The sequence below is a fragment of the Myripristis murdjan genome, chromosome 14 (assembly GCF_902150065.1).
Source record: "Myripristis murdjan chromosome 14, fMyrMur1.1, whole genome shotgun sequence".
NCBI classification, from domain to species: Eukaryota; Metazoa; Chordata; class Actinopteri; order Holocentriformes; family Holocentridae; genus Myripristis; species Myripristis murdjan.
Genome location: NC_043993.1, coordinates 30,713,305 through 30,740,517, shown reverse-complemented (window position 1 = coordinate 30,740,517; position 27,213 = coordinate 30,713,305). Strand labels below are relative to the sequence as shown.

The window sequence follows — 27,213 nt, the reverse complement described above, 5'->3', positions numbered from 1 at the left end:
GCATAAAAGCAAACACACTCCGCCCATTCATTCAAAAAATAAGCCAGCAAAACACACACACACACACACACACACACACACACAAGCTTATGTTTCCATGTGTATCAGAGTGGCTGTGGATTGAGAAAAACACACACACCCTACACCTATGAGGTATTTTTTCAGATAGAGGTGCAAAAGTTTTTTTTGTTTGTTTTTTTGTTTTGTTTTGTTTTTTGTTTTAATTTGAAGGAGATAATGCAGTTTTAAATGAAATGCAACCGAGAGATTGACCCAGGAACAATAAAAATTGAGGCGGTGCTGTCTAACAGCTGTGGGGTATTTATAAAGAGAGAAGAGGAAGGAGGCAGTTCACTCAAAAAGTCAAAACAGAAAAGCTGGGGAGGAGAGACACACAGAGAGAGGAGAGAGAGAGAGAGGAGACAGGGAGAGAGAGAGAGAGAGAGAGAGAGTACAGACACAGCGAGCGAGAGACACCGCAGGAGAAGAGGAGAGGGACAGGGAGAGTGAACGGGTGAAGGGACAGACGCAGAGTGGAGGATTTTCAAAGCCAGTGAACTGGGTGAGAGGAGAAGATGACCGCTGCATCTCAGAAAAAGAGTGAGTGAGTGAAGGAGGGAGGGAGGGAGGGAGAGGTAGACATTAAGTGGGGAGGACTGTGCAGGGTGACAAAAGTGAGAAAAGGGTGAGACAGCGGGGGTGCAAAAAAAAAAAAAAAAAAATCAAGGCACCGAAAAAGATCCTTGGATGGTTGACAAAATAAGAGATTTGCGCTCTTCAAAACAGGACAGAGTGTAACAGCAACAGCTTCCACTGATTCAGGTCAGTGGTTCCTGTTTGTTCTGTAACAGTGGGAAGTAAAAGGCGGGGAAAAAGCAAACAAGGCCAGGTAATGAGAAATAATTAACCGACTGGGGGAAGAGGACAGAGGAATCTCTTTTGGAGCATATAGTTTTCTCCACCGGGCTACATTGTTGTGATATAAAGTTTGGAGCACTTTGAATAGAGGGAGTGGGAAGAGAGGGAGAGGGAGAAAGGCTGAGAGAGAGAGAGAGAGAGAGAGAGAGAGAGAGAGAGAGAGAGAGACTCAAAGACCAAAAAAGGTCTGGAGTCAGAGCTGGAGAAATTGCAGGCTTGACAGATGCTGCACAGCCATGGAGAGAGAAGAATAAGGAGAGAGAGAGAGAGAGGGAGAGAGAGAGAAAGAGAGAGAGAGAGAGGACAGACATATAAAGACAAATAGGACCGGAAAGATTAAATAAAGAAAAAAAAAAAAAAACAGACCGACAAGCAGATTAGGAGCAAAAGGGAAGGGAAATAACAAACCAACGGGAACATGAAATGTGAAAAGAGGATGCATGTGTAGGAAACACACCCTCCCATACTGTGATTAAGCAGAGTAAAAAAAAAAAAAAGAGAGAGAGAGACAGACAGAGAGAGAGACAGGTCAGGAGGAGGTGGGGGGGGTGGGTGGTCATCCAGAGAGACATCCAGAGGGGTGAGGGGAGCCGTCCAAAAAAGATAGGCGAGGGTGGGCCGTTACAGTAAGTGTGATAGAGTGCAAGAGAGCAGCCGGAGTGACTGTAAAACCACAAGGCAGGACGAGACCCAGCCTGCCTTCACTGTAACTCCGAGACTTGAGAGCCAGACACCCGGGCACCGATGGACACCGGGGGTCCACTGGAGCGCTGAACCCGACCGAGGCCCCTCACCCGCCGGGCGTCATGTCGACGGGCCCTGGCCTCGGGGAGCCGGGCCTGGCCGAGGGCACCCAGGCCACAGGACCGGTGGGGCTCCAGACTCTGCTGGACCTGCTGGTGGGCGTCTACCAGGAGTTCTGCTCCTCGCACCTCGCAAGGGAGAAGTATGTCTCAGGTTTCTTGCAATGGGGTGAGCATTTTCTTCCAATTTTATGTGTATATTTGGATATTTGCTTTTTTTTTTTAAATGAAAGATATAGCGCCAGTCCTCAGTTCTGATTAGCTGAGTTGTAAACATCTTTGGCCATATAAAAGTTCATCTGAATGTTAACTGACTCGTCCTGGTACTTGTGCGTCGCTGAGCAGCCACTTTCTTTAGCCAACAATTAATGAATGCAAATCAGCACTCATACTGAATCATGTGACTTCACGGCTTTACAGTCTTTAGCTGCTTCTTTGAAAAAACTCCTGCACTTTTGTTGACTTTGAAACGCCTCGAGTCCCTCAGTGGAAGTCTTTGACAAGAGCTGTGGCAAAGTGGCTGACCCCTCCACACAGGGAGAGGGCAAATGAGTCCGCTGAGGAGGTGACGTGAAATTTGTAAAAAAATGCGAAATAAATGACGGAACTGGAACAAATATGCATGTGAGAGAGTCACACATGGTACAAGATGTGTTCATCAGGAGCCAAGTTCAGGGCAGTCAACCTGTTAATGAAAATAGATTTGCAGCTCTACAGAGTCATATTTTTTGTGAAAAAAAAAATACATTTCTTGGTGGCAAATATTTTTATGACAACTACACTGAGCTTGCAAAGCAGTTTATTGCATATCAGATATAATTACTTTGCCCAATGCTAATCAAACAGCTCTTGCTCATTTTGTCACAGTGGCTTTTAGAAGTGCACTGGCCAACTCATATGTAACTCAAGATATTTTACTGGTGAATATTACATAAATCTAAAATATAAATAGTGTGCTTGCAAGGCCGGTTTACCTCACAGCAAACAAAACATGTTGGCATAGCCTACAGGTTACAAGCATGCTTGAAACATCTGTTTGTTGGTTGGTTTTTGTTGGTTTTTGTTTGTTTGTTTACCCACAACTACCTTTAGAAAAAAGGCAGGTGACATCATTGAAATTATCAGAAGTCCTGTACAGACTAAATTCAGACACACTTGGACAGACACACTTGGAGGTGCGTATCGCAGGAAGACCCGCCCCTTCTCTGTCTCTGATTGGCTAGTAATCACTGCCTTCGGTTAGGGTTAGCCAATCAGAGACAGCTCGGGAGCCATTTGAGGCCTTCTACCGTTTGACATGAACAGCAGGTAAACACAGGGGTTACTAAGATATTCATGATGGTTACGTCACATTTAAGTGTAGCAGAACACGGTGATTTATTGGTAATTTATCAAATATGCATAGTTTAATAACAGACTTGAGCAGAGTCAGCATTGGGCTTTGGTTTATGCCAAGTCACCAAAGTGTTGGCAGAAGAGTTTCTTCATGTCAGTGACAGCAGTAAGTTTAACATCAAGAATGTTCTTTTGTCTCTAAAAATCATGTACAAGTCTAGTATTTTCATTAAAAAATTAAATAAAAAAAATTAAAAGTTGGCTTTGGGAGTGGTCACGCTGCATCTGGTAGGTCGGCCACGTTGCCATGAGGCCTGTTGACAAAAACAGAGCAAATATTCACTGACACCGTGATTAAATCAGCTGCTTTTACCCTTAACTTTACCTTATTGAGCTGGCGTGACAGAGGCTGGTGTGCCTGCTAATTATAGCAATATGAGCCAGAGTAACATCTTGTGGACCAAATTAAATTATCTGTATCTTGGTTTAGATCGCTTGTGTAGATATCTTGCATTACCAGCAAATTTATTGTTACTTGGTTTTTTTTGTCGGGACTGAACTGTCAGTAAAGTTATTCCATTGGTTCCCAAAATCAATTTCATTTCTGTGGGTTAAAGCTGCACTGAGAAAAATTCATTGGAGTTTAGGACTTGAATGCAGGGTCGACTTGTTTGCACTTAAGTCTCACAAGTGGGCGGGTTTTTATTTTCAGTGTCTAAGATACTGAGCGTCATGACCCTGAGTGTAGCTGTGTAGCGGACTGGATCTACTCCTCTCGATGATACGCTGGATTATTGATGTGCTAATCCTGATTAATCCAGGACAAGTAACTTCAACCACAGCAACAGTTGATGCTGCACACCGAGCAAGGTGCTGTGGGACTGGACAGCATCTGGACTTGCCTCAGTATTGGTTCACAGGAGTCCTCTTCCTGTTTGGATTCAGGGCCCTCCTTTGTGCTATGACTTGACTCTTGTACATTTTGCACCCAGTGTATCCCAGGATATAAAGCAACACATCTGCTTTCATTGGGAGAGTTTCACGTTGGGGCTGTAATTGTTACTTAATGCATTTACCAAGTCAACCACTTTGTTTAGCTGCTGTTCGAGAATAGATTTCCTTTGAAGAAAAACAGCATTGCAAAGAAATTCTTTTACCATTATGTTCCTTTCTGTTACAGTGGTGTGTGATGGCAGGTTTATAAATGTAATAGGCCCCTTTAAGGCAATGGTTTACAGTGATTTAAGACCCGCTAATAGGAGCAGCATCGCTAACAAGGCCTCTTAGCTGTTCTCAAATCAATGTAAACCACATCCTCGAGTGGCTTATTGCTTAAAATGATGCCACCCAAGGTTGATACCAGGAAACATGAGAGGAACTCTAAACACAATGGCGGCTTTCGCTGTGTCACGCACTTCAGCTGAAACGAGCCTCCGAGCACAGCTTGTTAATCAAAGCATGATTCTAAAATGTCGGCAGGATTGATCTGTGGTTATTCTGGTGTTCTCCAAACTCCTGGCATTCTGGTGTATTTTGCCTATAAATGGTCTGTTAAGTTGATTTTTCTTACAATCTCGGCAAACATCAAGTGGCAATTTTGATCTTTTTGTAAAGAACATTTGGATTCCTCAAACCTATTTGTATGTTTTCTGTACGTTAGTATTTCCACACACAATAAGGAGGAGGGTCAGCAGTACATTAAAACTCCAAAGCCTGTTTGCATGGATCGCTCACCTGCTAAAGGTAGAAACACCTCTGGCAACTGAGTTTGTTAATCCAAAGATTAGTATCTGAGATTCTGCCCTCATCTTACAAGAGGAAGGAAGAATGAACTGTGAGGCTGTTTTATCATGATGGGAAAATGATATTACAGGGTGTGTTTTTCCAATGTGTGACCATGAAGTAGATTTTGCTTTGGGCCTCAAATGAATCATATCACACTGAAAAAAAAAAAATATTGTAAGTAATATGGAGGTTGTGGTTTGTTATACTTCTACTAAAGATAAAAGTATAAATTAGTAGTATCTGCCTCTCATGGCTGTTCAGGTAATATGTGCATAAATTACAGCATGACTGTCCCTGTCTACGATGTGATGCTTTATGACTTCCATGGGGGGATATAGTATTTCTTGAACCCTCCGCTGCGGGGTCAAAGGTCAGGTTCAGATCTGGAACAGCAGCTTTGGTGGCTGATAGGGATTCAGGGTGTTGCTCAAGGGCTCCTCAGGGGTGCAGATACTTGCTGACACAGGAGCCGAACCTGAGTTGCTCAGCTGAATGACGATGTCTTTAAATCCCCAGACCACCCTGATAGCGGAGTTAAAGGTTTTAGATTATCTTTTATTTCAGGATTATTCTACTTTTGCTGCTCTTCTGTACTCTCCATCAGAGTACTTCAACCCAGTGTAACCTATGTGGCATACTGCTGGATCACATTCAGTTTCTGCTCTAAGATAGAGAACTCAGAGGACAGAGAGGACGCTTTTGTGTTAGTGAATAGGCAATAAGGGCCTTATAAGTCCTTTATAAGATTTGTGTATTAATAATAACATTATAAACATGTTTTAGATTATAAGACATTTAGAGGCATTATGCTTTTTGCAGTTGCCACATCTGAAATGAGCACTACATGAAGTCAAAACCTTATTTAAAAAAAAGCCTTGCCCACATTTTTTCTTGACTTTTATGCTTTTGTAGTTCTCTGCATTTTGATTCTGTGTTTGAGTCCAATTAACTGCATGCAGTACAAAAATAAATAAATAAAAATAAATAAGATGAAAATGCATATATGTTTATATTTCATGACTAATACATCATATTCATAGTTGAAACGCTGATTGACTTCACATAAAACCACAGGCATGCAGGGTCAAAATTTCCCAGGGATTACAGTGCTTTGAGAAGTTTCAGGCACCACACCTCTAAAAGGATTCCCTTAGTTTTTGGGCGCAGGGTGTGTTTGAACACCTTTCAGAGCAGAGGTGGGACACGCCACACAATCTAAGAGATATGGCTCAGAATACACTGCCTGTACAAGAAATGGGACCAACACAAGGTCATGTAAGCCTGCACTCCTCTCCTGACGCTCTGCCAGCCCCCCTAAACCCCCTGGGAGTTTTTAACTAGTGTCATCTTGTTAAGACCACCATGAGTCACCTACAGACACATGGGGAAACATGCACGTGTTCGTCATAATGCACCCAGAGACACAAAAGTGACACGCACTGCCTGCACACAGCCCCCTGAGGATATTTCAGTTGATTTCGCCCTGTCATGCTGATTATTTATGTCATTTATGGGCAAATATACACACACACACACACATACACACATGGAATGGCTTGTAAATGACTGCCATTGTGGCAACACTGGCCGGCTGCCATCACTCTGTGTGTACCTCTGTTGTCTCGTTTCAACCCCTCAACTTTCACCCCCTTCCATCCTCGCTCCCTCCTTCTTTCTCTATTGACAGTCTCTGTCCATGCATGTGACTGTGACTATGTGTGCACTCATGCATTGTTCAGTGGCCAAGGGGGTATCATATGTCCCCAAGTGATGGGGTTTTCCAAATTTAACCACACCATGTGTCCACGATGAGGATTCAGTGTCGGAGTTGGCCGGCCGACTGGTGATGAAGCAGGTTTCAGGGTTTAAGCGGACTTTAGGCCGGACAATTAGAGTAAATCTGCTTAACACAGCTAGAGTGGATTAAAAAGAATAATAGGTGTTTTAAAGCTACAATGCAGGACTCTTTACTTTTAGGCAGTAAAGACAAGTGTATTGCAAGCCCTGCCCTCTGCTCCACCAATTAGGGCACCCCTCAACGCTTGTCAGTCATCTTAACAAGCTGTCTTCTTTGAAACTGCATCTAACCAGGATGAATCAGCTGCAGCCACGATACTGGTGTCCATCTGTATTTCTTTTAGTGAGAGACTCAAATACGTAAAGCAGCTGGTACCACAAATGCGGATATAGATGTTGAGGGAGTTCCCAGGGCCCTGTATTTGTGCTTTTTTTTTTTTTTTTTTTTCATAAACCATTTTCAAACAAGGTTTTCCTCACTGAACGTCAGATTACACATTTTTTGTTAATATCCCAGAGAACATAGACATTATGGACATTTTTATGTTGAGGTAACATAAGATTGTGTCGGTTGCTAATTAATAATTAACTTTATGCATCTGGCCGATGCTGTTCAAGCCAATGCTAATGTCAAACCTGTTCATATTTTGTAATGCTAATAGAACAAAAAAGTATGTTTGTATCTTTGGAATCAGCTCGAGCAATAATAACATTTTAGATATTATTCCAATGGAACACGGGATTGAGAGAATTTGAGGCTGATTTTAATTTGAAATAAATAAATAAATAAATAAATACATTGAGGTAACATGTAACCCTGAGAACATAAGGGGGGGACCCTGAAGTGGACTAAAGCAAATATTATCACTGGCCTATCATCTGTCACCGTGGTTATGGGTTAATCTAGGAAGGTTAATCCTGTGGGGTAATCTGGCACTGCTATGCTATGTAGAAACCTAACTAATACCTGGCTAGCATCCGAGCTTTGCATTGCATCTTTGCTTTTTTGTTTCCTTCAGACACCAAAGTCACTGCAGATGTTCAAGATGTTTCTGAATGAGTCACACAGTTAGCTGTGCAGTACTTTATTTTATTTTATTTTATTTTTATTTTTATTTTTTTTGTATTCTTGAGTGTTGGGATGTAGGATTACCTGGATGTTAATGAGTTCACATGGTGGTGAGATGTCCTCCTTGGTTGCTCTTTCCTTCTCCGGGCTGCTAATCCACAATACTGCATTTGTGTCCCTCCATTCACTTCCATAGCAAAACAGCTCCCAAAATAACACTTTCAGCACCTCAACAACCTCCAACAATGTAGATTATTCCTCTAAGAGAGAACAGATTGCACCCATTTTTGGAAAATAGATCCAGCAGGTTGTATCTGCAGGAAACTTCTGCAGAATAACATTGTGCCCGGAAGAAATGACCTGCCTACCTAGCACTTTCACATAGAACTGTAATTTCATAGGGGGAAATGGGTATCAAGGCTTGTTTTTTATGTTGGCATAATCCGCTTTGCTCATTTATGTGTTAAAAGTGTTATTTTGAGAGCTTTTTTGCTGCACTACGTAAGTGAATGGAGAGATGGAACTACACTATTGTGGATTAGCAGCCCAGAGGAGCACAGAGCAACTAATGCGGATATTTCACCACCATGTGGACGCATATAACACCCTGGAAACTATAGAACCCAACACTCTACCAAAGTTCAGTTTACCTTTAAGTTACATTACACATGTTAGTATAGTATTATTACAATAGTGATTGTCCAAGTTGTGGGCTGTATTGTGAAGATCAGTGCACAGGCCCATGTCAGTCAGACAAGTTCAGAATCTGGATTAAAGTCTGGATTAAGTCTTTGAGCTAAATTAAAAGGAGCATTTCTGGGATGATGTTGCTGAACACTGAGATCAAGTCAACAAAATCTAGGCTCTCATCAACTTCCCAGTTCCATTCTTCAGTTTCCATTTACCTTTCTCTGTGTCGGTCCTGCCCTGCCTCCCTGCCTTTCTCTGCCTGGGTCGCTCACGGTCCTGTCACTCCCTACATGGCTCTCTAAACACGACAAGCCAGTTGATGGGTACAAAGCCAGAGTCAATATTTAGGGGAACCAGCCATGACTCCATCACTGTTGTTGCTCTTTGCCATGTTATGGCCTCAACGATATCATTAGGGAATATCACGTGCCAGTAGAGTTGGCAGTTTATGTAGCCTGGTGTGTTAATCATGATAGTTGCACACAGTCATTTTGGGTCAAACTACACTGAAGCTAATATGGGGATGTGCACACATCCAAATTCTATCTTGGCACGGAATAACATTTTATCTTTTTAGATATTGTTGAAATGAGGTGCAGAGGGCAAATATGATGGTGTGATTCCAACTAATACATCTTATGTAATGGCCCAGTGCTCTCAGATGACCTAGTTGGACTAATAAGGGTTTTAAATTTGTATGATATTACAATACCCAATTTACTATATGATGTAAAATGGATGAAAATCAATTGAAAATGTTGAAAGCCTATAAAAATGTCAATTAGCAATGATTTTACCTCATATTTGTGGACTTGGAGCATGAATGGATCTATTCCAGTAGATGGGATTTTCAAGGCATACTGACCAAGATATTGGAGCAAACTTCATGAATGGTCATTAGTCATCAGCATGTGAATTTGTGGTGGAGTCATAAGATATGATCACAAGACTCGCTTCAGCGTTTCAGATCTGTTTCTAATCCCTTCACGTCCCATTGAGAATTCTTTCCACATGCCTGGAGGTATATTATGTGAGTGATAGTTAGAAATATCATCAGCAAACTGTGTATGTGCACTCTGCCACCTAAATGTCCGACACCACTGCAAATCCATTTGTAACTGTGGTGACAAAACCGATTCGCTGTCTTGATTTTCCTCTCTTTGCCCCGTGTCCCTCCTCATGGAGTGGAAGAATTTCTGTCCATGAGCCCAGTCGGCTGGCAGAGGGGTTGGGAGGGCACTAATGGTGACTGTCCTGAATAAACACAAGCAGCCACAGACAAAGGATTGCCTCTACCTACACACACATAGACACACAGACATAAACACACCTTTCCATTAAGACCTTGCTTTTTTGGGAGGATACAGCTGCAGGAAGTCCAGAGAACAGGATGAGCTGAAATGTCCCTATCCTGCACAGCAACAACAGTTCTCCTTCATTGTGGGAGTCTGAAATATTACAAGGCGGGCACCAGGAAAAATGTTGGCATTTTATGCATGTTTTCTGCAAACCAAGGATACGTTCAAATGTCATGTTTTCCAGCTTCCTGACTTGACATAAAATAAGTAAATAACACTATATTAGCAGGTAGGTGTGGTTGATGGCACAATCAGCAGGACTTTGCCTCTACACAACAGAGTCCTGTTTCGAGCAAAAGCTGTTGTGTTTAGCTAACGTTTGCAAGCTGTTATTCGTGAATTTTAACTATGACCCTTTCCTACCCTTAACCATGAAAACAAACTTTTTCCTAACACTAACCATGACCTTTTCCAAACCTTAACCGTGAAAACAAACCTTTCCCAAACATTCACTTTGACTTTTCCTCACATTAAGCATGACAACAAAGCCTTTTCTAACATTAACCATGACCTTTTCCTATCCTTAACCATGAAAACAAACTTTATACTAAAGCTAACTATGACCTTTTCCAAACCTTAACCATGAAAACAAACCTTTCCCAACATTAACTATTACCTTTCCTAACCTTAACCGTCAAAATAAACCTTTTCCTAACTTTAACCATGACAACCAACATAGCAAGCATCTCCACATGCACAACATTTACAGTCACGTGATGATGATGCAGGCTCCATCACATTGACTGTGACTGTAAATGTGGAGTTGCAGCATATTTCTGGTTCAGAAACTGTTGACATTTTAATGTGTTTGTTGGTTTGCAGAAAGGTAAGATGGCAGTATTTTATTGTGGCGATTGGGTTGAATATTAATGCCAATAACTCAGCACGTTGAATCATACAGTTGTTGTGGTTCTGTGGTTTTTGGACTTTTTGGACAAGGCTTTCATGTTCTGACTCATGTTTTGGACCTATATTTTCTCTTTTCCCAGTGTTTCATCGTCTCATTTTGCTCCTATTGTTCTTCCATAGTCTTGTCAGATCGCTCATCTCCACACCTGTCCTGCATTGTGTCATTAGCCTCATGTTGTTTCAGCCTGTCCTCTGTTCCCTGCAGTCTTGTGTCCCTCCAATTCTCCAGGTGTGTTCAATTTGCCAATCAGGTTGTATTTAAGTCATGTCTAGCTCTTTGTTGGCTCATTGTGTTTGCCAGCCTCTGTGCAGCATGTGTGTTCCTTGTGCTGTCTTCTTTGTCCCTGGTTGCCTATGTTCAGTTTTCATCAAATAAGATTCTTCATTTCAAGCCTGTTTCCCTGCCGTCTCCTGTGTTTGGGTCCTTCAGCACGTCTCTCCATAAAAACAACAACTTTGTACTTGAAATGCAATCTGATTCTTGGCAGATATGTTAGTTTACAGATATATAGGGCCAGTATTGGTGCACCTCTCATCTTATCTGAGAGTTTGATACATATTTACTGTATAATTCAGTATTCATTGTTATTGGGAGACCATTAAACTGAACTGATGGTGATGGTAATGAAGATAAAAAATGGGGTTAGATCATTTCTTTCCAATGCAAATCAAATTGTTTCAGTAACTTCATTGGCTCTTTGGTCTTTTTCTTGAATCCAGCAGGGGGATCTGTCGAATCGCGCTTTGTTTCAAGATATTGACTAATTCCTGAAACAAACTGTGTTGCAGAAAAGAGCAGTTATTTCACCATATATGGCAGAATTTATCAGTTGTTTTCAGAAGAATCTTCTCAAACTGAATATGACACTAAATGACTCGTGTGGTTGGCTTTAACATGGCTGTCATTTCTGTTTGCCTCGTAAATTGTGAATGATAAATGCATTCAAAGAAAAAAAAAAAAAAAGCCACAAGCCTGTGCCAAAGCAAAAGTCACATGGCAGTCACAGTCTGGTCTTCAATTCTAGGAATTTATAAAGGATCCTATTCATAGTATTTTTTTTTTTTATTGATTTTTTTTTTTTTTTTTTTTTTTTTTTGTTACTTTAGAAGGCTTTTAAGGTCCAATTGACCTTCATGTGTCTAAAAGTTGCTCTCTCTATCTAAAACAGTTAACATTTGCCTCTGTCTCTCTTACATTCCTTTCAGTGTGAGCGGAGGTGTGGTATGAAAATAAAAATAAAGGCCTGGAAAACTTGCTTCTATTCATAAATGGTAGCTGCTATTTTTAGCTGCGCAGAGTGACTCTAATTCAAACAGTCTCTCTGTTAAAGAGGAACTCTATGTTGCAAATAGATTTTTTTACCAACAGGCCTACATGTTCAATCATACATGTTCATGACGTGTGTTGCATTTCGCTGGAGGCTGCAGTGGAAAGCTCTGGTGCACGGAAGTGTTTGTTTGAAGGGCAAAAGGAAATGGAAGGGCCATGTTTGAGACAAGGAAGTGCATGACGAGATTCCACTTTCTGAGACTTCTGGGAATTCAGAAAGTCTGTCCACTCGTCCGACTGGCTATATTTACGTAACCAAGCAACATCCAGGCCACAAACAGTGGATTTTTTTCCCTTCATTTTTTTCCTTTTTTTCTCTGCAAACATTAGAAAGTTTTGCCCCTAATCAAAAGGAAGGACGTCAAAGTCTACGACTATCTATATGAAGTGTCTGTGGCATCTTAAAGCTGCTATGTGTCATATTTTAATATCAACAAAGCATCTGACTTTGAGACGTTAGTGTGATTACCATTAACCAGTGAGACCATCGCTGAGAAGATCGGCAGTGGCATTTTTAGTTGTGTGCCGTCAGATCAAATTTGGCAGGAAATCTGCTGGAATTACGCCACAAAACGAGAAGAGGTTGCTGTTTCTCCGGCTACACTGAAAGCTTTCAGTTTCTGGAAATGGCAGGTAGTGGAAGTAAAGCTGTTGAGCAAACAAACATGTTTGAAATGATGCAGGTGCTTTAACAATGAGCGCATTTACATGCACACCATATTCCTGTATTATTCAGAATATCCTCAATATTCCGGTTGCACATGAGTCATGTAAACACGCACCGAACCCGATTAAGGTCATATTCCGGTTGGACAAAATTCAGAATCAGACACCTGGCATATGCCTGTTCCGGAATATTGTGCCATGTAAACGCCTTAATCGGAAAATGCATACTCAGTCGGAATATTCAGTCACGACTGCGCATACTCGATTCACGAGGAATCCTGGGGCGTCTTTGTTGCTATGGTTACTGCAAGCGGTGAGGACAACATGGCGAACAGCAGCAAGAGCCAGGAGACTGCAGTCCGCCTTCAGCTGATCAAAGACTTAGGCTGTGTCCGAAATCACTCCCTAATCACAATATAGTGCACTATATAGTGATTGCGCCATTTTGTAGGGGTGTCTGAATGTTTAGTGATTATTAATGTTCACTATATAGTCCACTGGATGTATCCCACAATCCACCGCGAAATGTAGTGGACATCCGATGGTCACTAACCAGGCAATATATCCCGTCATGCATTGCGGAACGGCGCCAAACAACGAACGAAGTAGTGTCCGAAATGGTCCGCTATTGAGTTCACTATATAGTCCACTACATTGAATTCCCTATATAGTAAGTAGAGAATAGTGAGCGAGTGAGTGATTTCGGACACAGCCTTAAATATCATGGTGTATCGATGGGAGAAAACACAGAAATAGCGACAGCTTCTTCTTCTTCTTCTTCTTCTGTATTTCAGGCAGACCAGACGCCTATATGCGTATTGCTGCCCCCCGCAGGTTGAGTGTTGCATTACATAAGAGCGTGGAATACGCCGAAACACAGGAATATACCCAGTAACATGTAAATGAATATTCCAGTTTCCGCAGCTTATTCGGAAAATTACCTTAACCAGAATATTGACCCGAATCGGAATATGCTGTGCATGTAAACGTAGTTACTGTGATTTATAGTGATTTAGCAAGTGCTCACGCTGCCCCCAATGGCCAGACAGCTATACTGCACTCTTCTTAATGGCCGTGGTTCAGCTTTCTCTGTCCATAGCGGCTCTGGTCACACTCTCTGTTTCCTCCCCCTGATCCCAGCGGAGCCCCTGGTGAGGCAGGTGAAGAGGACTCGCATCAAGAGAGATGACTTCCACATCTTGAAGGTGATTGGCCGAGGCACTTTCAGCGAGGTGAGGCCAAGTTCCAACCAGCTTTGTGTTTGGTTACAAAATACAAACTGTGATTTTTGTTTTTGCATGCTTTCTTCAGTTAATCTGTCATAGCTGGACATGACCACATTAGCAACCCTGCCTATTCAACAGCTGAAAATCCTCTTTTTTTTTTTTTTTTTTTTCTTGCACCATGACCTCTGTCTTTCAGAGTGCAAATAAATGTCAACAATCTACTATTTACATTTGGACTAAGGTTTGTTTCTTCAGTGTCTTTTTAAACAAACATCATATCTCTGCCAGTCACCACAGTCCAGCTCACCAGAATTTATTATTTTTGTTGTATTTATATTTGTTGTGTATTTGATTTAGGTTCATGACCCCAGTTACATTTCATTCCCTCTGTGTTTTATTATTTTTCCTGTCACTCTTTGTACATTCTGTTCTCTGTAAAAGCACAAATGCCATGAAATAATACGGAATAATAATCTCTCCCCTCTTGTTTTGTTTTGCTCTTCTCCTCCTCAGTTTGGCCAACCTTTTTTCAGCACTGCCTCATTTCATTATCACTGACTGCATCATGCCTGCACACAATTTGTGTGTGAAGTAATGCTTGGATCATTTTTCATGCTTTATTTGTGTATTTCTTTGATAGATTTTTATCTGGTTACAATTATTACGTCTCTTGTTGCCTTATCTGCAGGTTGCTGTGGCAAGGATGCGACGCACACAACAAGTTTATGCTCTGAAGATTATGAACAAGTGGGACATGCTGAGGCGAGGGGAGGTAAACACACACAAATCTATATGTACTTCTATGAATAAATCACAGGATGAAGCAGTCAAGGTTTTTTACGCTGATTTCAGGAGGAATGCACGTTTGTCTTTCTGTTTGTGTTGCTTGCAGACGGCGTGTTACCAGGAGGAAAGGGAAGTGTTGCTGAAGGGAGACAGACGGTGGATCACAGAGTTGCACTACGCCTTTCAGGACGACAACTACCTGGTATATTTGAACGTAACCAATCAATCCTGCCAGTGTAAATATACCTGAAAAATGTCCCGTGGGTCAATGGCACACACATGCTTGAGCTCATTTCCCCTCCTCCCTCAGTACTTGGTGATGGACTACTACGTGGGAGGTGACCTGCTGACGCTGCTCAGTAAGTTTGGAGACCGGATCCCGGAGGACATGGCTCAGTTCTACCTGGCTGAGATGGTCATGGCCATCGACTCCGTCCACAGACTGGGTTACGTGCACAGGTAGACCCGCACACAGGAAAATGACCTCCAAGTTTCCTCACAGAGAAAAGTGCTCATATTGCAGGGTCTGATTCACCTTGTATCCAGCACACTGCAAAAACGCAAAATCTTACCAAGATTATTTGTCTTATTTCAAGTCAAAAACGTCTTATTTCTAGTCAAAATATCTTATTACACTTAAAATAAGACATGATCACCTCAGAAGTGAATTGATTTTAGACAATTTTCACTTGTTTCAAGTGAAAATTTTGCCAATGAAACAAGCAAATTTTCATTTGTTTCAAGTGAATTTTCAATATTTTAAGTGTAATGAGATATTTTGACTAGTAATAAGACATTTTTGACTTGAAATAAGACAAATAATCTTGGTAAGATTTTGCATTTTTGCAGTGCATGAGGCTATTATGAGGGCATTATAAGTCTCACCAGTGTTGCTGTTTCACTCGTTGTATCATTTGGGTTGGCCAATCAATCTAATTAGCCTTTATTTCCTCTGCTATCACCCTGTAATCTAAAAACTATTTCCCGCCCCATCCCCTCGTTCATTTATGTAATGATTATCCATGAAACAAAGCCCCTCAGTTCGAATTAGATGAGAAATTATTTTTAAAAAAGAATGTCGAGGACATTAGACATCAACACTATTTGGTTTATTTTTATTTTTAAGGGTAAGAGAGAATGTCATCACCAATTTTGAGGGTGTACCGGAAAAGCAGTATGTAGCATACTACTTTTCAGATTAACTGAAAATGAAATGGTTGTTGAATAGGCCGATTTTTTTGAGTAAAAAACCAAGAACTGATGCACTGTGTCCTGGAACTATGAAGTGAACTGGATTGAAAACGCCTGTGCTATGTTCCTGGTGCAATTTGAACTACAGAGATGCAAACACTGTCGCTCTCCCTGTGTTTCTCTCAGAGACATCAAACCCGACAACATCCTGCTCACAGCAGAGGGACACATCAGGCTCGGGGACTTTGGTTCCTGTTTGAGAGTGCTAGAGGACGGGATGGTGAGTGTTCCCTGAGGGCCCATAGGCTAAAATATGAATGAAAACAAAAAAAAAAAAAAAACTCATATGACCACAGGTTGTCTGTTCCAACCCTCTAATACGACCTAAAGGACCGTTTCCAGAGCGAGTTAGCCACTAAAACACTTGGCTAAGGTCAGGAAAAGATTATTGTTACAGTTTGGGAAAGCTTTGTCATAATTAAAGTCAGGAAAAGGTCAGGGTTGAGGTCATAAAATAATACTTGCTTTAGGTGGGATTTGAACTCAGGTTGGCTGAGTGAAAGGTGTGTTCATAGACCCATTCGCCAACCATCAACTTACAGAAACATGATATAATAAGAACTTGCTGTTTGTAAGTAAGTTTCTCTGTTTCTATAAGAGATAAAGATGGTGGGCAGCTGGAGACTGTGTGCAGCTCACATGGCCACATGGCAGCTCACTTGAAATAAAATAAACTTGGCTAAATTAACTTCTGACACACTAATATATGATTTTATATAATATAATGTAGGAATCTGAGGTTGGATAATGAAATCACAAACAGCTTTTCATCAGTTAAGTCAACTCTCTTATTTTGGATACTGACAGTATCATATAGCCATTAACATGAGCCACTACATCAGTTTTAGCGTGATGATTTACAAAATTTCAACATTCAAAACAGTCAAAAGTGGAAAGTTTCTCTGGGTATCAATGGAAAATATGGAAAGTGATGGAAACTCAGAAGAGTTAAAGGTAAATTGTGAAGAATATATGCCTGAGCTCAATCAATCAAACCATTCATATAGCACTTTTCATAAAAATGAATGCAATAGAAAGTGCTTCACGAAAATAAAATAAGCAAAATCAAACAGAAATCACCAAAAAAAGAACAAAGGCAACGTGAAATGTATGTAAAAGTATGAGGAGCATTTGCTGTGTCATATCCAGACAGAATCATGAACATTTTGCCTCAGAAAAAAAGACATTTCCAGTGGAATAAAACAGACAGTGTCTTTGAGTTGAACTTGAATGAAATGGCTTTACTCTTTACAGTACTGCTGTATGAAGTGAGTGTATGATGTGAGTGCTACTCGTCTGAGGACTGGATCAGTGTGATTATGTGAACGTTATGGAGGAGTGGAAGGATGCACAGTGCAGGGTTGCATATCAACTGAATTCCCATTGAATTTGGATGGTTTAATCATATTCCCTATCACTGACTTGCTTAAAAACATTCCAAAAACTTTCTCGGGCATGAATAAGTTTCTGCATCTTTGCAACCCTACTACTATCCCTCAACGTAGTGTGTGTGTCAGAGCGCATGGAGCACACAGATAATTTTGCCTGTCCTCAACAATTTTGAACTCCTTTTATCAGCTGAAACCACCATATCCTAAAAAGTGCATGGTTTATGGGACACTCCCTTTCGACAGTCTGTGTTGTCTTTGCAGGTCCACTCGTCCCTAGCGGTCGGGACCCCTGACTATTTGTCCCCAGAGATACTGAGGGCAGTCGAAGGAGGGGGAGGCTACGGTCCCGAATGTGACTGGTGGGCCCTGGGGATCTGTGCCTATGAGATGCTGCTGGGGACCACACCCTTCTTCGCGGATTCCATCTCTGAGACATATGCTAAGATAATCCACTTTCAGGTTGACACTCATTCTGACACAGTCGATAAACGAGTGAAGTGAGAATGTTGAGGAGTCTGAGAATGTAAACAACACCCACATGACACTGTGAGCGGGATTGTTGAGCCCTTTTAGATTTTGCCCCAGTGTTTATATAGCCACTGGACTCAAGTAGAATCAACCAATCGCGGCTTGAGAATGGGGTTGGGCCTCCGGTGTTGCCCGCCAATCAGAGAAGTGGCTCATTCTGCTTTGGTGCCAAGTCCCAAAAATAGCCTGTGGCATTTCTGAGTAGAAGAGAAGCACAACAATGGTCAAAAATACTTCTAAACATTTTTAGTGGAAGGAAAAAATAACAAAGTGTCTGGTCGTGACATAAAATTGCTGAAAAGGGGAAAAACAAGCCCTCTTCAAGTGCCAGTGCTCTAATATGGTTGTATTATTTTTACTTACTTACGTCCATTTTAGTGGTAATAGTAGTAGCAGTAGCCATAGTAATTGTCGTAGCAGTAGTGCTAATGATAACAGTGATAGTAGTACAGTAATTGTAACAGTAGTAGTAGTAATAGTAGTATCACTAGCTAAAGCAAAGGTAGTAGTATAAACAAAGACTGCCACATGGTCACCCAAAGTCAAAGTTGTTGTTTTTTTTTTTTTTCTTGTAATCCCCAGGAGTATTTTGAGTTCCCTCCATCTGGCCCAGAGATTTCAGACGAGGCTCGTTCTTTCATCACGGGACTCATCTGTGAGAGAGACGTTCGACTAGGGAGTAAAGGCTCCAGTGATTTCAGGAGCCATCCGTTTTTCTGTGGACTAGACTGGGGTTCCCTCCATAAGATCCCCGCCCCGTTCTTACCCGAAGTATCTAATCCCACCGACACCTCCAACTTTGACATTTTGGACGACGGCCTAAGTGAAATGGTATCGCCTTTGGAGAATATAACTCTTTATGTGCTGCAAGCATGATATCGTCTTAAGTTGCAGCTTAAGGGAAAGTCCAGAAAAATCAGTTGCTTGTACACACTGCAAATCTGCAGACACAACGTTTTTGACATCATCATTCCATCATTTTGATGAGTTAATATAACTTGCAAGCAAGCAAGAATTAGATAGCATTAATCAAACCAAGCATTTTGCATTTACGTAACTATTTTCCATGAAATTAACCCACATGAGTTGGAAAATACACCGTGGAAATCTGTCAATGACCATAAAAAGTTCAGCCAAGGCCAGTTGTTCTCACCTGACAAGCTCGCTGAGCTTCCACTCAGCAGTTTTCCTGCACACTAGGATGCAAAGGTCTTCTGGTTTTTATCTTGTTGCTTCTAGTTTGACCACATGGAAACTTTAATTTTAACAAAATGATATTAACTGGTGGTTGGTGTACAAATTGGTAGTGTGACTTTGCACCATTGTGTTGTGTCTTGCAGGAGACGCTGTCCGATGTAATGGACAGAGCTCCAGTTGGGGTACACTTGGCTTTTGTCGGATACTCTTACACGGCAACCAGGTGATCTTAACTTCATATATCATATGTCTCATGTCCATCACCCCGCTGAAGCCTCACTGTTATAAATAGAACCACGATGGGTATCGTTTAATTGGTCTTCCTTCTATAGCCAGACAGGTGCCATCGACCGCAGTCACGACATCATGATGCAGATTGACCACAGGACACTCAGGGAGCGCGAGGGCCTTTACTCCCCAGAGAAACTGGTGAGAAGGCCGAGGGGTGTGAACCAGTCCAGTAACTCAATTTGGTGCATTTGTCCCAATACATCAACTGCATCCCAAAAGTGACTGGAATATATGATGTGTACCATTTATCAGACAGCTGTGTACGCTTCTGATCTGCACATGTTTCCTCATGGTGTGTCTGGTGTGTGACCGGTGTGTGTGTGTGTTTCAGAGTGAACTGTGGCAGCTCCGAGACACTCTGCCAGATGACCTGCCTGCCTTGCTGGAGCTTCCTCTAACCCTGGAGCAAGGCACTACAGCATCCACACACACCACAACAGAGGAGGAAGAGGAGGCCGACCAAATATCAGGGCTTGATGAAGATTTGCACAGGTAGCGTGTTAGAGGCTGGCTCACTATAGGGCGTTTTCCTAGACAGGGATTAAGCCTAGTTGTAGACTAAAATGCCTTTTTAAGATGGAATGACTTTAATTCACATTCTAGGTCATGGATTGAAACAGTCCTGGATTTAGGAAGTAAATGAAGTAAATGAAGGTTTACATCAAATCTCAAAGGAAGCAGGTGTAATTTCAGATTACTGCTGTTTGTCAGAGGAGAAACGACATCCATCCTGTTTCTCAGTTCTGCACAGTTCAGGGCTTATCTACATCCAGTCCTGTATTTATGAGTTTTATAAGTTAATAGTGATAGTTTTTTAATTATTTTTTACTGGTACTGGTGTTTGTTTTGTAACTTTTTTAAACCTGCATCTGCTCCATGAAAGCTTTCACATTTTGCACATATTCTAAATTCCTATGAGAATAGACGGCTGTTTCCCTGAAAAGCATCCTTCATAAGTGATGTTTTATGTTTATAGAGACAACAACAGTAGGTTGTTTGTAATAAATATGAGACAGGTATTACGCAGGGCAGACGCTTGCACCGAATGCCGAAGCAATGAGCACTTCTCACCAAAGGTGTTACCAAAAACAAGAAAAACATGGATCTGCGTCACTTAAATTCAGTCAAGGACTCCATGGTCCAGAAGTAACTAAAGTAGAGTTGACATGTGTTTTAGAAAGTCACTTTTTAGGCCATGATTAACAATTCAGATTAAGATTAGTCCCATTTTATTTTAATCCTGCCCCCATATGTACAGGAGCAGGGCCGCTGATGTTGGAGGAACACCAGGTCAGTCGTCCCGGGTCCTGGGTCAGGGGAGGGCCCAAAATGGCTCTCTAACCTTTTAAATAATCTGCTGGGGGACATTTGGAGATCATCTTGTCCTGGGCAAGAGCAAGACACACGGCTGTCCTGTACAGGAGCCACTCATTAGTCAAAGGGGAAAATCCACACCCTTTCACATTTCAAAAGAACAAGGAACAAACAAGGAACGGCTCAGTGTGTCAGAATCAATCTGCCAGCCATATCTTCAGGGAAACATGTTCTACACTAAAAATTACACACATAGAAGAGGCAATTTCATGTCAAAATTGTGGATCATTTGCAATTATCAATTTGTAAATAATTACCTTATTGCACAACTCTTAATACTTTACCCTAAAGGAACGGTTTAGGGTTAGGGTTAGGTTAGGGTTAGTTTCTGCCCATGCGATTTTGTATGCATAACCTCATATACATATAATTACGCTCAAAACTACAAATAAATCCTTTCAAACAATTCTGTCTTCTGCTATTACTAACTATGGAAGTATATGGACCAGCTTGCCTGCACATAAACCTCTATGAGAGGCTGCTGTGGCTCTGTGGAGAAGGTTGGGAACGCAGTGGTGCCAACCTTCTGAGGACAAGGGCTTTGAAGTCAAATTCTGGGTCACTCGAAGGCAGCACTAGAGTAGACATTTGGCATACTTGTAGCAAAATAAAACCTCAGCGTATAAATCTAGTTACCGCTGTTCGTATGACAGTCAAGGCTAAAAGTGGCCCGTTGGTATATTTTAAGTCAGCGATTTGTATTATGTTACACTTTTTTTTTTTCTTTTGTGGCAGAAACATATTCATTTGCAAATAGTCCATGTATTGCATTTGAATGTGGGTTTATCCTTTTAAACAAAACAAAACAAAAAATAATAATTGCATTGCATCATTTCCATTTTAATGCACTTCAAGGGGTGAAAATGAAACAAGAGGATATGATGAACGTTTGAAAGCTCAGTCTTTTCCCCTTGCTCACCAGACGGCTGCAGGAAGCAGAGAGGAGATACTGCGAGCTGGAAAAAGAGATGGAGAGACTGAAGGGGGAGATCCAGGACTGGAGGGCCCCCAAGGAGACAGGCAAGGGATTAACACCTGCGCTTCCTCATTGCCTCCTCACCATCATCATCGAGGCTCTCATAATCATCCATCCTCTGCAGCCTGGTTTGCCCCCCTGCATTCTACTTTGTATGATGTCTAGTTTTATTATGTCCATAAATGTGTCATGGCACATTTATGACAACCTACCTTTTAAGTTTAGTCGTAAATCCGATCACAGTGTAGCTGATAGATGGCTCCATAAAAACTGGTATCATTGAGGTGAGAGCAGTTATGGTATGATGGAACAGCATGGCAGTTGTCTCTTATTTTGCTTTCCACATGAATTTATGAAAAAGCAGTAAACATGTAGGGAAAACACTTAAAGCCAAGGCCATATAGAGCTAGAGATGTGGTTTCCTCTCTGGTTTGCCATTACAGATTTGACCCACTTGATAAAAAAAAAAGAAAAAAGAAAAAAACTTCTAAAGCTGTTGTCAGAATGCCAGGTACTTGTGTAACATTACCTAATCACACAGACATCCACACAACCCAAGGACTACTTTACTGCTCTCACTCTCTTAAGAACAACATAAATGGGACGTGGAATGAGTTCCAGACAATATGAGCCACTCTGAATAAACACAGTGCTGCATAGCGCCAGCAGCATCTGCTTATATTGGAGCCCTCAGTCAGAACATAGTGATAAATATCCAGTCTAAGAATAGCCGCGGTATGCAGGAGCTTGGATGCCCATTTCCATAAATCAATACAGTGTCATGAGCTTTTTAAAGATGCAGTGTTGAGGGTCTTCCTGCTGCTTGACTGATGGATGAAGGTGTTATGAGTAACGACCACAACTCCTGTAAAGGCAACAGCATGTGGACAGACAGCACGTACCTCGCTCCACCTGTGACTTTAAAAAACACACGTACTTCAAACTTTTTCCATCACTGTCTCTCTCTCTCTCTCTCCTTTCACTCACTCAGCCACGCGATCATGCTTTTCATCACTGCAAATGTGTTGGTTTTTTTTTTGGGTCCTGTCTTTTTTTTTTTCTTTCTTTCTTTCTTTCTTTTTGTTATTACAAATCTGGCTGGCCAGCAGTGCACCCCAAGGCTGAATGCCTGCAACAGCGCCGCCGCACATCATGGGCTCTGATGTTCCTCTCTCTCCTCCAATCACAGAGCTGAGTATCTGCCCAGCATCTCTTGCTCTGCCTGCCCACTGTGTGGACGCACCAGGGGATGTAAGCCTATCTTTACTCCACTTTTATATTCTGCCTGAGATGGAAAAAAAACACTCTTTTAGGAGGGCATGTAACATGTTTGACTGTCTAATTCATTGCAGCATTGTCATTGTTGTGTTAGTAGCCGTGGCTGGGCTTTGCTAAGGGGCAAAAAGATTTTCTGTGAGAGCAGAGGTGCACAACAGGCCAAAGTCTTACTCAGCAGGTCAGCCTCTGTGTCTGTCCCTGCTAAGCTGCTGTCTGTTCACCGGCTTGACTTAAATGTGTTGCAGAGGGAGAGAGCGCCCCCTGCCTGTCATTACCCGCTGGTGATTCCTCGACACCGCCACCTGCTCCTGTTTCACAGGGTATGGAGATAATGGGAAAAGTTATTCAAAAATGGTTCAAAAATAGGGTTTGACTGCTTTGAAGACATAGAAGAGCTGCTAATAACTGTAATTTTGCCCTGATGTTCATTATTTCCAAATTTCAGCATTTTCATGCACAAAACATTTAAAAATATATTCAAATATTATTTAAAAATATTTTTGAAAAAGTGTTTAGTGTTTAACAATAATAATGATAATTATGACACACTGATCAAAGATTAGAATCATTTCATTTGAATCAGTTCAGGGGCTCCTCATATACAACCAGGGTATTATTTATCAGTTGCACAATAAATATGTGATCAATTAAACAACTCCAACCTATAACCAACTTTTAATAAAAGGCCAAAACTGGCAACATGTTTTAGTTTGTTTATTGCCAATCAATAGAAATAATCTTGATAATCTTGTTTTCTGTCTGTCTGCCTGTGTTTTCCTGTAGCATTTGTGCTATAACCGTCCCTCATTTGCCTCTCAGGTCCGCCTGCCACAGGTGAGGAGTGAGTCGTACCTGCTGGTGTGTGCAGAAGGGGGGGAGCTCCAAGCTTGGGAGAGACAGTGTTCCACCGAGCTTTCCTGATCACACCTCGGGGTGTCGCCCGCTGACATGAGAACAGGAGGCCGCCCCTGCTCTATGGTCACTCCCGCCCGCCCCCCCTTTCTAAACCTCCTAAGCTTCCCAAGAAGAAGGAAAAGTGGAACAAAAACCAACCAAAACCAAAAAACAAGAGCTGTTGAGACACATTTACTGTACAGGAGATGACTGTTTCATAAAGCAGCCTGGAGGATTTTTCTGCAGGGCGACGTTTCCCGGTTGATGAGGTGGGAGAGGCACGTCAGACGTCTGCAGGGTGGTTTGTTTAACGGACCAGAAAGGAATTATGAAGGCCGTCTGCTGGACTACCACGCCTGCTGTAGCACAGATACACTGAATCCAGAGCATACTGAGAAAAAGAGACTGCTTAATTCAGTGTCGCGCAATGAAAATGATGATGATGATGATGTGGATTTGAGTGACACTGACAGGGTCCAGGGAGATCCATGAGCTTACTATCTCCAGCCAAGTTAGACCATATTGGTGCATTTAGATGTTACAGTGAATACGATTTATCTTTTATATCCTGTGTTTGCACCTAGAGGTGGTTTGTACTTGTTGTGTTGCACTACTATAGGCATGTTTTTGTTGTGCCTGTTTTAGTATTCAAGAGGTTTATAAAAAACAAAAAAACTATCTGGCTTTTAATGGTATTTTAATGGTTTATGCATTTTAACTTAGGGCCATACTTACATGGGTTATTTCAGCATGAAGGGTGTGCAGCATGATTAAAGGAATACAGGTAGAACTGAGGAGTAAAGTAAGATTTTGGTTCAAATGCCATATTGCAGGGTGTGGTGTGAGAATTCATTTTCATTAAAGTGATAATCCGGGAGATGCTGTTTTCTTTTTTCTAGTGACACCTTTGGTGAAATGTGGTCATTGCTTTGGTGTTTTGCTTTTACTGTAGACACTGGCCCCATATAATGCAATAACAAAGACAGTCAATGTCAGTGGTTCTCAATCTGAGGGTCAGGATCCCCTAGGGGGTCGCGGGTGGTTTGCAAGATGATTAAGACATAGGGGAAAGAAAAAAACATTTTTAGTATGCAAAAACTTTTTTTTTTTTTTTTTTTTTTTCAGAGCTTACAGTTTTAGTTAGTAGTTTGTTTTTTGGGGGGGATTGAATATGGAGTAGTTTAGAAGCAAGTACTTTAGAAGCAAGTGCTCCTCTGATAATTAAGCAGATGAAGCAAACTGAAAAGGTCGGTCATTCAACATCATTCTTTGGGTGTTGATCTAAAGAATGTACCTGCATATGCAGCCTGTGACAGAGGGGCCTGGGTAGGTATTGCCTTGTTTTTATGGGTCACAAGCCAAAAAGATTTGAGAACCACTGGCCAGCCATCGGAACCACTGGTGGAACCACTGCAGCTAATAAACAATAGCAAAAGCTACCAATTCAAAAGAAAGGCTATAATGTATTTTACAGAGAATAAGAATATATGTAAGGTAGACGAAAGAGTTCAGCCAATACTAACATATCTGTGCTTTAACACTTAGGACTAAGTCTGGGGTAATGCTATCAATTTTTCAGGTTCACCTGAATTAGAATCAGCATCAGTGTTTTATTATCCCTGCTGTTCAGTGGCTCCCTTTTTACTGCAGGTTAAGATCAGGCAGTACATATCAAGAATATTTATATCAATCAATGAAGTGAAGGAGTAGTGGTTATAGTAGTGAGGCAGCAGAAATGGAAATAGTCAGCTACAACTTATTTCATTAGGCATTTTATTCTCAAAGGAGAATGAGTGTTTCCCCTGTTACCTTCTTTATCACAGCAAATGGGAGCATTTTGGATTTCTTTGAGGCCTATAAGAGAATATATGGTGATGTGATGTGACTTTTAAATATCTGATATTGTATGTTTTTAGGCTGTTATGGACAGGCTACAAGAGTGTAAAATATAAACAACAATCGGTCAGTTTGGCAAGGTGTTGAATCCATTTCTCTAGAAAACATTATAGCCTACAGTCTTACATCATACAAACATTTTGATTCAGCTGATTTTGAAATAGCTTGTAATCCTCTAAAGGTTTACATGTGGCTGTATCAGCCTGTGTGCTGAAGGTTTTGTCATCTTTTTGAGACAAATATTGGGCTTTTCAGGTAGTCTACATCTCACAAACAGGGTTTGGTATTACATTCAATCTGCCAAACAGCAGCACACACATCCTCACGCACAACAGATGTCCTAGACCTGGCTTAGCACCACACAACCTTCCATCAAGTGGATTTGATTATTTTACAAGTACCATACATCATCATCACATCAAAAATCTGGTTAAAGCCACTAAAGCAAAAGGCTCTTCACATTTTGCAAAACTGGTTCTTTGGTACGTGCTGTGATCATAGCAGAATTATTTTTTTTATGTTATAAGGCACCCACACTCAAAGACTCCTAACTGTTCTGACAAAATTTTCTAGGACTCTGCATCAACATGTGTGGTTGTCTCAATGTTTGCCTCAGCAGCAAATTCCACCTCATCAACTTTTTAAATAGGAAGAGCCGAAGAACACCAAAATCCACTTCAAAGAACCACCAGACAAAGAAGAGAACCAGAACTCTGCTGTGTGCACACAAAATTCAATACAAGTTGACGATATTACAGCAGCATCTGCAATTTGGTATCATTACCCTCTCGTAGTATTCACTGTAGAAATCAAGACAATCACAGCGGCACCAGAATGAGACGAGGGCAGAAACTAGGCTACAGGAGAGTGTTCAGCTCTCACCATTCAGGGTATATATGGATAATGTGACAACTATAACTACAACATCTCTCTGTACACACTGTACTTGGCTGCTTCCCAAGTTTAATGGTAACCTAAAATGGACTGGGATGAAAGTGAAGCTTGCAAATAAGGAAGCAGCTGTATTGTTCCAAGGAAACCAGTAACAAATTCGACATTTTCAGGGCTTAGAGTCATGGTGTTTTTTACACAAACCCTACAGACAAACAGCAAACCACATCATCAGTTAAAAAAAAAAAAAAAAAAAAAAAGTCATTAGATGGATTTAAAGTGTCATGTACCTTTCAGCCAGATTATCTGCATTTTGAATGTCTTGAACATCTGCAGCTCGTTGGCCATGACGTCTCTCAACATGTGGATGTAGAGAGTAACATTTCCTTACATGCTGGCTTCAACCTCGCTGCTGTCCTCCTTTGTGTTGAGGGATTACATTCGGGTTCAATTTAATTATTGAAATGTCCTATATAATGCTCTGTACTGACTTTGCTTAAGCCCTATTTTTTTTCCAGCCGTCTCTAAAATGTTGGAGATCAGTTTGATAGACCTATTAAATTTTAGCAAATTA

The 27,213-nt window shown here is 41.3% G+C and overlaps 1 protein-coding gene across 1 annotated transcript; it reads left to right on the top strand.

The window, feature by feature from the left end:
• Nucleotides 1–457: 457 nt before the first annotated feature.
• Nucleotides 458–27,213, top strand: dmpk (DM1 protein kinase). The gene is made up of 15 exons (XM_030068411.1): nucleotides 458–1,890; nucleotides 13,801–13,892; nucleotides 14,575–14,658; nucleotides 14,779–14,874; nucleotides 14,983–15,131; nucleotides 16,050–16,143; nucleotides 17,576–17,773; nucleotides 18,425–18,673; nucleotides 19,183–19,262; nucleotides 19,372–19,468; nucleotides 19,662–19,822; nucleotides 21,627–21,724; nucleotides 22,870–22,931; nucleotides 23,204–23,278; nucleotides 23,778–27,213. Exons 1-15 carry the CDS (start codon nucleotides 1,725–1,727, stop codon nucleotides 23,877–23,879), a joined length of 1,803 nt encoding a protein of 600 aa, XP_029924271.1. The 5' UTR covers nucleotides 458–1,724; the 3' UTR covers nucleotides 23,880–27,213.